The sequence below is a fragment of the Otolemur garnettii genome, unplaced genomic scaffold (genome assembly GCF_000181295.1).
Source record: "Otolemur garnettii isolate 467f Iridium unplaced genomic scaffold, OtoGar3 scaffold00019, whole genome shotgun sequence".
Lineage (NCBI taxonomy): Eukaryota > Metazoa > Chordata > Mammalia > Primates > Galagidae > Otolemur > Otolemur garnettii.
In genome coordinates, this window is record NW_003852414.1 from 8,786,351 (window position 1) to 8,798,853 (window position 12,503).

At 39.2% G+C, this 12,503-nt stretch overlaps 1 protein-coding gene across 1 annotated transcript in view; it reads right to left on the reverse strand.

The window, feature by feature from the left end:
• Positions 1 to 12,503, reverse strand: part of GAD2 (glutamate decarboxylase 2) — a 75,997-nt gene that overhangs the window by 23,019 nt on the left and 40,475 nt on the right. The window contains exons 10-11 of the mRNA XM_003786746.2: positions 2,584 to 2,638; positions 1,210 to 1,326 (exon numbers count right to left, since the gene is read on the reverse strand). Coding sequence (XP_003786794.1) covers positions 1,210 to 1,326; positions 2,584 to 2,638 — 172 coding nt within the window. The remainder of the gene's footprint in view (positions 1 to 1,209; positions 1,327 to 2,583; positions 2,639 to 12,503) is intronic.

The following is a 12,503-nucleotide window of genomic DNA, read 5'->3' on the forward strand; positions in this document are numbered from 1 at the left end:
CATGAAAAAGGTATCAGCTGAACCCAACATTGTACTTAGTTTGTGATGGGTGTGATTAGTGATGCTTCATGGATCCCGAACAAACAGTTTGCAGATGGCAACTGATCTTCAAACTATACTCTAAGTAATACTGAATCTAATTTTAAATCTTTCAATTCGTCCTTCTAAAAACTATTTCTCATTTGAAAATGTTCTGGTGAGCCAGAACCACTACCACCCCCCCCCACCCCCGCCATCATCATTATTTTGGTGTGATTATGCCTGATGTCAAAACATGTCAACTATAATAGAATTTATCTTCCTAGTTGACCAAGCTAAGAAATTGGATATTTGGTGGTCCACATTTCCCATTAAGTTGTCAAACTTATTTTCCTCTCCAAACACATGAATAGCTAACTTGAGCTTGAGTTTCTTACCCTTTGAATTTCCTATATAAATGTAACGCCTTTTACCCTTTTGTTTGTTTATTGATTGATTGATTGACACAGAGTCTCACTATGTTGCCAGGAGCGGTAGCATCAGAATGCCGTGGTGTGGTAGCTCGGAGCAACCTCAAACTCCTAAGTTCAAGTGATCCTCATGCCTCCCTCCTGAGTAGCTGGGACAGGAGGCTCCCATCACCACATTTGGCTAGTTTTTCTGGTTTTTGTAGAAATAGGGTCTTGCTCTTGCTCTGGTTTCAAACTCCTGGGCTCAGGCATCCCAGAGTGCTAGGATTACAGGCGTGAGTCACTGTGCCTGGCCCTTTTGACCCTTTTGATCAATTCTATCAGGAAGGAAGATCTACATGTGTGTGACTTTGTGTAGGCTGTATCCCTCCATGGGTGAAGGTGGTAATTGAGGACCAAGTGCTCAGCTCTGGTGCTCCTCATAGAGATAAAAACCTTACCCTGTTGGGGACATTCAGGCACAAGTGGCCTTACAATACTTGTTGTGTATTGTGTGAGTTGTATGCTAATTTGTTTCTGCAAATCTTTTTTTTTTTTTTGGCTGGGGCCGGGTTTGAACCTGCCACCTCTGGTATATGGGGCTGGCATCCTACTCCTTGAGCCACAGGCGCCACCCTGTTTCTGCAAATCTTTAAAAGCTATAAATATCACCATTCTGAAAATAAGTTGATAAAGTAAAAAAAAAAAAAAAATTATTCCGTGAGCTCCATAGGAAAAATGTGCAAGGACGCTGTAGCGGCCAGGCCCTCAGGGTACTTACATCCACGTGCATCCAGATCTTATACTTTTTGCAAATGTCAGCGATGGCCAAGAGGGGATCAAATGCTCCATACACGGTGGTTCCGGCCGTGGCACTCACGAGGAAAGGGACAAATCCCTACAGAAATGAGAAAGCCCCCGATGATGTAAAACAGGGGTGCAAGAAATGCTTTTAAAGGCTGCATGAAAAACACCTGAAATCACCCCCCTACCACACACATCTGTGTTTTGGGAATTGTAGGAGGGTTATGGACACCCTGGGTCCTGGTGTGAATTAATGTCTGCTCTGGAATCTGAACCCTGCGCGCCCTTCCGCACGGTGCCTTGTGAGAACAGACATAGGGTTTGCAGAAGAGGCTATGCTGACTCCAGAGGTGGCAGGGACGCCCAGAAGACATTTGTATATTCTAGCCAGGCCTTCTAGCTAGACTAAGGCTGTTTTCGTCTCTGCGGCTTTAGCGAAATGAAAACTGATTGAGTAACAGGCTGGTGCTAGAATGGGGCAGAAGAAGAGGCTACATACAGGATCGCAGTCACACATTCCATAAGGACGCACGCTGTCCTATTGTTTTATAAGACGTGATGTTACACAGTCCGTCGTTAGGTGGCACCAAAAGTTTAATCTCCTAGTGATGGTCTCAAGCAGTTCTAGCACCTGAACAAGAACTAGGGAAATCTCCTGTTGCCACTTTGTAACAACAAAAAGAAGGGCATATGGAAACAAAGAATTATCCCTGAGTTGGTAATAATAAAACACATATGTGTGTCATTAAACCAGAACCTGAGGATTCTATCTGCTAAAAGTTAAACAGGGAATGCTAGAGACAAACTCTCTGGCTTGAGAACCCACCCAGGGATGTAAACGACTATGTAAACGACTTTCTGGAGGTTTGTGGGTGTCTTTGGCAGGTCTTCGGGACCTTGTTACTTCTGAAAAGAGTTCTAAATTGCTTCCTACAGACTGTGCTGTTTACAGAGCAAATCACACAACAGAAGCCTACCCAGGAAAAACTGCCCCCTTTGAAGTAAACTTACAACCATAACTCCCAAGCTACATTAGGATCCTGATCACTCCTGCTTGTGAAAATGATCTTTCAGATGTGCCTGCTGAATGCCACCCCTCACCTCAACTAGGGAGACAATCGCTTTGGAAACTTACAGTATCCCTGTATATAATATTTACCCAGCAATTTACATTTTTCTAAAGCAGAGCCTACAATGCAGAGAAATAACGGCTGGGCGCAGAATTCCATATTCTCACTAGAGCCAGGGATTGAGGTTTGGATCCTCTTTTTAATAAAAGAAAACCAAAGCGTATTCTTCATTGGAGAGAAATAGAAATATAGGCTGGATAAAGCTTTCTACGGAAACTTACATTTTGTTTGGCTTCAAGGATTCTTCTTTCAAGATCAGATGGGATCATTTTCCCTCTGAAAGAAAAAAAAAAGGCATTACATGTTTGCTTTGAATAATTTACTTTGTTGTCTTTACAATGTAAGCAGCCAGATGAGGGTAAAGTCCCGTCTTTATCTTGTTGATAACTCTTTAGCTGCTTCTAGGAAGAAACAGATTTACCTCCCTGAATAATACATGCCTACATTCCTGGCACACCTTAGAGACTCCTGCCCACACCATGAGTCAAGCCAGTTCTCAAGTCAGTTCTCCACTATGCACAGAAACTTCTTTTGAAGTAATTCTCTTAATTTGGTTAAAACAAACCTGATCGGCAGTGAAAGAAGAATTGAGAAAAACATTTTTTACACCAAATCTTCAAATGCGATTTTTCATATAGATGAAATACCAAGAAGAAAAAACAATCCCTTCTGAAACACTGGAATGAAAATAATAAGCCCAAACCTAGTTGATTACATTCCAAGTGTAAAAGCACAGAATGGGCCAAGAAATCCTGGGCTCAAAATTTCAAACAGTTAAGATAGAAAGATATTCGAGAAAGAAACACCTTTTCATTCTGAAATGTCTCCTTAAAATTAACAGGACTTTGCTTACGTCTATGATAATCAGAGGAATTAATTGGTCTCTACAAGAAGCTAGGTGTGGTTACATGTGTGATCTTAGTCAAGTCACTTAATCTCCTGTACCAAGTATCCCTGGAAAATAACACTATTGATAGAATTATAAGGGTTAAATAGGGTATTGATGCAAAACGGTTTTTAAAAGGGCTTGACATATGGTAAGCATTCAACAAATGTTAGTTTTAATTGTTGAAATTTATTAATGCATTGTGACCTTCTATTTCAAGACCTTGGGAAAAAAAATCAAAGGGCAGACAGAGTAGTTTCCTGGTTCAGGAGGCAGCGAAATAATCTTTAAACCAAAATAGCTCATTGGAGTTTGCTAACTTGACCAGACATTACTGATCTAGGTTTTTAAAAGACTATTTGAAAAAGCAACTTACAATAGAGGTAATTATCAGAATAAGTGCTTGGAAGATGCTGTCAGCATTTAGTGAACAGTCAGCTGGGATTTTGGCATTTGTCACAGTGCAATGGTACCTTTGAGGCTCTCCCTGTGACTCTCATACACAGCCTGTGGAGGTGGTGTTACTAACCACCTGTCTGACAGAGGAACACAAACTATCAAACAGAAAGTGAGAGAAATGAACTTACAGCTCTAATGGCCCCTCTGAAGAGAAAACTCAGGATAACAATTACTCCCTCTGTTTTGCTTAAAACACCGGTGCCCTAACTTAAAATCCCGGTGCCCTAACTCATTATCTCGCAGGCTTTGCTTTCTCAGCCTTGAAAAGCCCTGATTGGACCCTGCTCCTACAGGCCGCTGCCTCAGTTCTTGCCAAAAGCCAGATTCCAGGGATTCAGATAGGCCAGAGAGAATGCCTGCAGCTGCTTTGCCACTATTTCTGTTATCAGTCTGCTGAAGCAGAGAAAAAAAGCCATTTTTACCCTTTAAAAAACCAGCTGCTTTTCCTCAACTGCTTGGCATTTTTACTCCTTCCTCTGTGTGCTGTAGGTGGCTTCCTTTTTTCCTTCCTTCCTTCCTTCCTTCCTTCCTTCCTCCCTCCCTTCCTCCCTTCCTTCCCTCCCTCCCTCTCTCTTTTTCTCTCTTTCTTTCTCTGTCTCTCTCCCCAGAAAAATAAATAAAGGTTGATCTTCTTTCTATCCTAATCACTGTGTGAGAATTCTTTCTCCAGCCTGCCATGAAGGTAGGGTAGTAAGTTTCTACCCTAACAGCTGGCATCAGACTATTTCATTATAGCTTCTAGTGCAGCGGTTCTCAGCCTGTGGGTTGCGACCCACAGGAACTGTATTAATGGGCCACGGCACAAGGAAGGTTGAGAACCACCGTTCTGGGGTGTCCTGCGTAAGTTTTTACATACTGAAATGATTACAAATCACTTGCCTAACGTTTCTTTATTTTAAAACATAATTCGAGCATTATACAGTGAAAAGGTAAGTTATAGTTTCTACTATTTTCATTTTGGTCCATAAAGGAGGCGTGACAAAATGGTTTATAAAGCAGACATTAAACCTCAAAGCACAGAGAATCATTGATTTAAATGAAGCTGTTGCTCAAAGAGAGGTAATGACCTGGGTGATGGGATGGACCAGTTCCTGGAGATTAGTTTGCCAGGCCAGAATGGAACAAGGGCATCACGAGTATCTTTGGTGCAAAGGGTTTGGACTTAGATTCAGAGCATCCCACCCTTAGGGAACTTCCGTGAGATGGAGAGGTCAGAACGGAGGGTGGTGTGGTTGGGGAATAAAGCTCTGGAAATCATCTCACTTACGTTTCTCCCTACACTTCATAGCTTTGCCTGGAACATTCCTCAAAGCGGCGATTTTTAACCTCTCCTAGATCAGGTTGTGCCCCAATTATAAACAAAATGTTCACATTTCTGAAGAAACTTGGGGGATTATATTTACCTTTCATATAAAGTTTTAAGTGCATTAAAATCACCCTAGTATTTTTGTAGGTAAACACGTAAAATGAGAGATAGAATTCTTAGAAATTGTTTTGCAAGTCTTGAATTTTAACTAAGTTGATCACAAGCAAAATCCCTTTGCCTTGGAGAATTTTGGAGAGACTAGCTTGACAATCACTGTTTGTTCATCTCATATCAGGGCATTTTGTTAAGTATAAGGCAGTAAGATGTCTCTGTGAAGTTACAGACTAGGGTACATTAGAGTTAGAAGGGGCATAAGACCTGATTTTAGCTGAACCATCTCATTTTTCAAATAAGGTAACAGGCTGAGAGATGAAACAGCTGCCTGAGATCAAATACTGGTAAAAGGTGGGGTCATAACTGGAAAGAAAAGCCCGGCCTTCCAGAATGAACTCCAAGGATCAAACATATTGGATTCCTTTAAAATAAGATAAATGCACAGCTTTTGTGAATCAGAGGTGTCAGCCAAGCCTGCCAGGAAAACAACAATGAACATACACTCGGTTTCATTCTCTTATCAGCGAGCTCTGGGCAGGAGGAAGGTGCAGGCTTGTCAAATAATCACCTCCGAGTGTTCCCTTCTGAAGGAGATGGGTGTGGCTCTGCTCCAAGCCTGTATTTGTTTTGTCCACTTAGGAACCCAGCCTGACATACGGCAGATGGTGGATAAACACATTTGTTGGAGGAAAGTACCCCAGGGAAAAGTTTAACCCAAGGATATTAATAAGTTTGCTTTACCTTCAGTCTGACCAGACAGAAAATATGGAGAACTCTTAGGACAAAATCCTTTACCTTTTGCTGATAGAATTGGCTGAATCACTTTAGAACACTGGTTCTCAAAAATTAGTGTACCTGTTTAAAGTGCAGATTCCTTGGTGCCATTCTCAGAGATTTAAGTTTCAGTAGATCATCATAAGGTCCAGGAATTAATTCATTCTACAAATATTTATTGAGCACTTACTTTGTGTCAAATAGGGTTCTAAAAGCTGGGTGATCAGAACCAGTTTCTACTCTCTAGGACTTGCATACTAACGAGGGAGACAAATAAATAAACAGATAAGCATAGGAATTTGCATTTCTAACAAACCCCCCGGGTGATTCTGAAGCAGGTAGACCCAGGTCTTTATATTGAGAAAACACTGCTTTAAAATGGAAGTGTTAGCCTGGAGGTATTTAAGTGAATGTGTAACATACTAACTAAGTACTTTTCTTGTGATCCCTGGTTTGGAAACATTGTGGCTGTAACAAGGCTGGCCGCAGAAGGAGCTCTTTGTGTATCATTGTGCATAATTTATGGAGGGATAAAACATTGGGTGACAACCGACAGGTGTCCTCTGAGGATTCCAAGCTGGTTTTTCTGGACCAGCATTTCCCAGTGCATGGAAGACTTTAGATCCCAGCTATTCCATACTTTGTGCCTGGTCTAAAAGTATTTGTATAGCATAAATGTATATCTTTACTATTTACATATCACAGTTAAGCAGCACAGATGCTTTATAGCAGCAGTCCCCAACATGTTTGGCACCAGGAGCCAGTTTCATGGAAGACAATTTTTTCCACAAACAGGGTGCGGAGTGGTGGGGGGTAGGTAGAGCTCAGGCAGTGATGCACGTGGTTGTAAATACAGATGAAGCTGCTTTGCTCTATTGCCCTCTGCTCACTTCCTGCTGGTTCCTAAGTTTCATGGAAGACAAAATTTTTCCACAGATTTCCAGGGAGGAGCTCTGTGGCCAGGCTCCTGATAGGCTGCAGAATAACAAGGCTGGGGGTTGGGGACAACTGGTCTTGGTTAGTTTTTAATGTATTCATGCCTGTAATCCTAGCACTCTGGGAGGCCATGGCAAGCTGGACTGCCTGAGCTCAGGAGTTAGAGACCAGCCTGAGCAACAGCAAGACCCCATCTCTACTAAAACTAGGAAAACTAGCTGGGCATTGTGGCAGGTGCCTGTAGTCCCAGCTACTGGGGAAGCTGAGGCAAGAGGATTGCTTGAGCCCAAGAGTTTGAGGTTGCTGTGAGCTGTGACCATTGCACTGTATGCAGGGTGACAGAATAAGATCTGTCTCCAAAAACAAAACAAAACAAAAACAAAACAATGAACTGCCTCTAAAGTGAAGGCCATTGATTCCACCCAACGCTTGGGATGAGGCTGTTTTGCCCTGAGATTCTTGATCATCTGTAGCCTTTGGAAAGTCCCACGGTGCTACAGGGTCAGAGAAAGTTACCTGGACAAAATGCCGGGTAAAACTACCAGCAGGAAAGAGCTTCTCTTTGTGAGAAGAAGCAAAAAACATTGATTACACCTTGGACTATAGGTCCACGCCTCTAAAGGAAAGATCTAACTATCTCATCAAATGGAGCTCATCACTGGGCAGTGTACATACCCAGGCAGGCTTACAAACTGTCCCATAGGGGGTGCTTGAGTCATTGGTTGAGTTATTCCCTTGCCCTGAAACTGTAGAGATTCTACCAGCCTTTTCTGACTGAGTAGGACTTGGTTCTGATCACGGAAACATGTGTGCAAAGGATACTGAATCCTTCCTGTTAAAACTGACTGATGTTATATCATAGCAACACCACTGGTAATGGCATTGAATGACCAGTTTTAGAAGCAGCCCCTGTGCTATGCCTGCAAACATAATATCTGTTCCTGCCGCCAGACCTACTAGAGAGTTATTCTTTCACTTACATTGGAACATAAGAAAAGTGAAGCTCAGAGAGGCAGCTGAACTGGGCTTAAAGCTTAGAACACGGAGGTGGCAGACAGGTGCCTGTCCTGGATCCCATTCTGTGTGCACTTGAGGAATTACATTCTTCCTTTTGCTCATTTATAAAATGATGATCATAGCACCTCCCTTGCAAGGTTTGCATGAGGATTAAATGAGATACTACAAACAACACGAAGCACTAAATATAAAACTCCACTTGGCACATGCACTAAATATGAAACTCCACTTGGCACACTCAACTCCACTTGGCAAACTCCACTTGGTGACAACTCAATACATGCTTGTTATTAGAAGTAGCACTAGCAGAGAGGAGGTACAAATTACCAGAGCGTTCCCTTGGGAACCATGGGTCCACATGTCCTTCCATGGCTGCTGTTAACATGAGCAGCCTGTCTGAGGAAAGACCCCCAAGGTAAATTAACCAATGAAAGCCAAAACAGACTATTAAGAAGTACTTGCGGTATAAGACCAAATCCTTTGGCATGAATTTTACTTTAATTATAACCAGTAAACTTCCTTGGTCCCTTTGCTATATAGTTTGATTTGGAAAAAGAATTTTTTTTTTTTTTTAGTTTCTTGCCGGGGCCAGGTTTGAACCCACGACCTCTGGTATATGGGGCCAGCACCCTACTCCTTGAGCCACAGGCGCTGCCCTGGAAAATGAATTTTAATTGTAACAATGAACCACATTTTTCTCTTTGAAGATTTGTTTTCTAATATGCACAGCGCGATCACTCAGCATTATGGTCAGGTCATGCGAGCAGTGATTTTTGTAGTTCTAGCAATTCTTCTTATTGTCTGTCCCTAAAAACATTCACTCAGCACACATACTTTCATTACACAACCATCCCAGGGATACTCAGCAGAGGACTCCGTGAGGTGATGGGGAGCTACCTACTTTTTTACATGAGACCTCCTGATTGTTGCCATTGAAGGCCAGGATTTGACCTGAGCAGGAAATATGTGATGAGGGAAACTGGGTTATGATAAAAGGTCCAATTTGCCATTAAAAAAAAACAAAACATGCTTGGCTATTCTAAATAACTCTTGAGTCTGTGAGGAAATCAAAATGGCAATTATAGAACATTAAAAATTAATGATAAGAGCACTACATATAAAAATATGAGGAGCACCCTAAGTCATTCTCAGAGGAAAATGTATAGCCCTAAATGCTTTTGCAATTAAATAACTGAGAATAAAAAATTAAACATTTAACACAAGAAGCTAGGGAAATAATAACAGATAATATAGGCTGGAAAAAAATGAATTTTTCAGTGAATTTGAAAACTTAAGAAAGTAAACTTAAAAGTTAACTCACAAGCTGGGGGATTGAAAAGATCAGTGGATCACAACTATCTGATTAGTTCATAAAGAGAGCAGAGAAAATGTAACATTTGAAATGAGAAATGATATTATAGATAAAGACATGACATTTGATTAAAAAAGGTTTAAAAGACATTTTAATACTATAAAAAGATTCTATGTAAACCTTCATACTAATCTTAAAAATCTTGAGGAAATAAAAACTTTTTCCCTAGGAAAATGTAAATTGTAAGAATGGATTCAAGAATATATAGAAAACTTGGAAAAAAACACCTAATAAACAAAAAATAAGTGGGAGGAAAGTTGCCAGAAAAAAAATGCCAGGCTCATTTGGTGAATTTTAACAAGTCTACTGTTGGCAGATGATACTTCTAAAATTCTTACAGAGCAGATAATGTAAAGTCATTTTCTGACTAGCTGACTCTGAAAGCAAAATCTGTCAAAGATTGCTCAGAAAAACCTATAAATATATATTGCAAATATAGTTACAAAAATCCCGAACGTAATATTGGGGAATATAATCCAGAAGGAAATTAAAGATAGGACCAAGTAGGATTTGTCACAAGAATGCAAAGGTGGGAACTATTAGAAAATCTTCTTAGCACAACTCATCCTATCAATTGATCAAAGTGAGGGAATCATAGTGTTGCCTTAATGGATGTGTAAACGTATTTTATGAACATTGGCAAAAGGGGGAAGAGACAAAGGTGGAAAGAGAAAGAGAAGCAAAAACAATTTTTGGTAAATAAAGAAAAAGAGGGCACTTCCTTAACATAATAAAGAACATCTAGGGAGGGAGGAGAGGGGAAAGGGAAGGAGGATTCATGTGCTCCCACTTAATGGACACAAGGGTACATGGCACTCCTCCTGGGTGCAGGACACAACTACAACAGGGACTTTAACTAACAAGGGCAACCATTGTAACCCAATTGTTTGTACCCTCATATTAATCTGAAATTAAAAAAAAAAGAAATAAGAAAAAAGAAAATCTATTTCAAATCAAAAGTATACATAATATCTAAACACAAAATACTAAAAATAATAAATATGTTTTCATCAAATTTAGGGACAAGAATATTCTTCCTAAAGAAACAGAGAATCTGAATAGACCAACAATGAGTAAGGAGATTGAAACATTAATCAAAAATCTTCCATCAAAGAAAAGCCCAAGACGTAATAGTGTCACTGAAGAATTCTACAAAACTTTTAAAGAAAGATTAATAACAATCCTTCTCAAATTCTTCTATATAATTTAAGAGGAAAAACACTTCCAAACTCATTTTACAAGACCAGCATTACCCTGATACCAGAGCCAGACAAGAGTACTACAAGAAAAGAAAACTACAGGTCAACATCCTTGAACATATGTAGATGCAAAAATCCTCAACAAAATACTACCTAATTCATTAGCACTTCAAAAGGATCAAGTGGGATTCATATCTGGGATGCAAGGATGGTTAAGCAAATGCAAATCAATCAATGTGATACACCACATTAACAGAATGAAGGGTAAAAACCATTAATCATCTCAATAAGTGAAGAAAAAGTGTTAGAAAAAATTCAATATCTTTTCATGTTAAAAAACTCTCAACAGATTAGCCATAAGAGAATGTATCTCAATACAATAAAGGTCATCTATGACCACCAGCCCACAGCTAATACAATAAAGGTTGCCTATGACCACCAGCCCACAGCTAACACATCATACTCAACAGAGTGAAGTTGAAAGCTTTCCCTCTAAGATTAGAAAAGCAAGATAAGGATGCCAACTCTTTCCACATCTACCCAACCCTGGAAGTCCTTATCAGAGAAATTGGGCAAGAAAAAGAAGTAACAGGCATTCAAATTTCAGAAGTTAATTTTTCACTGTTTTTATATGACATGATTTAATAGATAGAAAACCTTAAAGACTCCACCAAAAGGCTATGAGAACTAATAAATTATTTGGGAAAGTTACAAGATACAAAAATCACCATACAAAAAAAAAAAAATCAGTGGTGATACTATACGCTAAAACCATACTGTGCAAAAAAGAAATTAAGAAAATATTTACAATAGCACCAAAACCATAAAATACTTGGTAATAAATTCAACCAAAGAGATAAAAGATCCGTATGCTGAAAACTATAATATATATTTTTATTCAAATTAATATGAGCATACAAGAAAACTATAATATGTTGATGAAAGACATTGAAGATGATATAAATAAATGAAAAGATAGCCTGTGTTCATGGGAAGATTGCTTTACTATTCATGGTCTTCTGTGTTTCCATATTAATTTATAAAATTGTTTTCTCTATTGTGAGACATACCTTTGGAATTATGATAGGGATTTTGTTGAATCTGTACCTTGTATACTATTGTTAAATGTCCATACTATCCAAAGGCAAAGCAATTCTGAGCAAGAAGAACAAAGCTGGAGGCATCATACTTTCTGATTTCAAATTATATTACAAAGCTATAGTAATCAAAACAGTATAGTACTGAATAAAAATAGACACACGGAGCAATGTAACAAAATAGAAAGCCTCCCAATAAGCCTATGCATGGTCAACTAATCATCAACAAAAGTGCTACAAATATACAGTGGGTAAAGAACTGTCTTTTCAATAATTATTCTGTGAAACTGAACATCCATATATAAAAAAAAAGGAATACATAAAAATCAGCTTGAAATGGATTGAAGATTTAAACATAAAACTTGAAACTGTAAAACTAGAAGAAAACAAGGGGAAATCTCCACACCACTGGTTTTGGCATTGACTTTTTAGATGTGATACTAAAACCAAAAATAAACAAGTGTGACTCTGCATCAGACTAAAAAGTTTCTGCTTTTGGTAAGGAAACCACTAACAGAATGAAAAGATATTCACGGAATGGGAGAAAATATTTGTCACTATATAGCAGATAGGGGTTTAACATCCAAAATGTATAAGGAACTCAAGCAACTTGAGAGCAAAACCTATGCTTTCCCTAAATAACCTGATTAAAAAATGGGTGAAGGGCCTGATTAGAGCTTTTTCCAAAAAAAGACATAGAAATGGCCAACAGGTATGTGAAGAGTTGCTCAACATAAGTAATCATCAGGGCAATGCAAATCAAAACCACAATGAGCTATCGTCTCACACGTGTTATGGTAGCTATTATCAAAAAGTCAAAATGTAACAAGTGCTAGGAGAGATTTGGAGAAAAGAGAGCTTTTCTATATTGGTATAACCATTATGGAAAACAGTACAGTGGTTCCTTCAAAAGATTAAAAATAGAACTATCATATAGTCTTTGTGCAACATTATTCACAATAGCCAAGATAAGGAAACAAC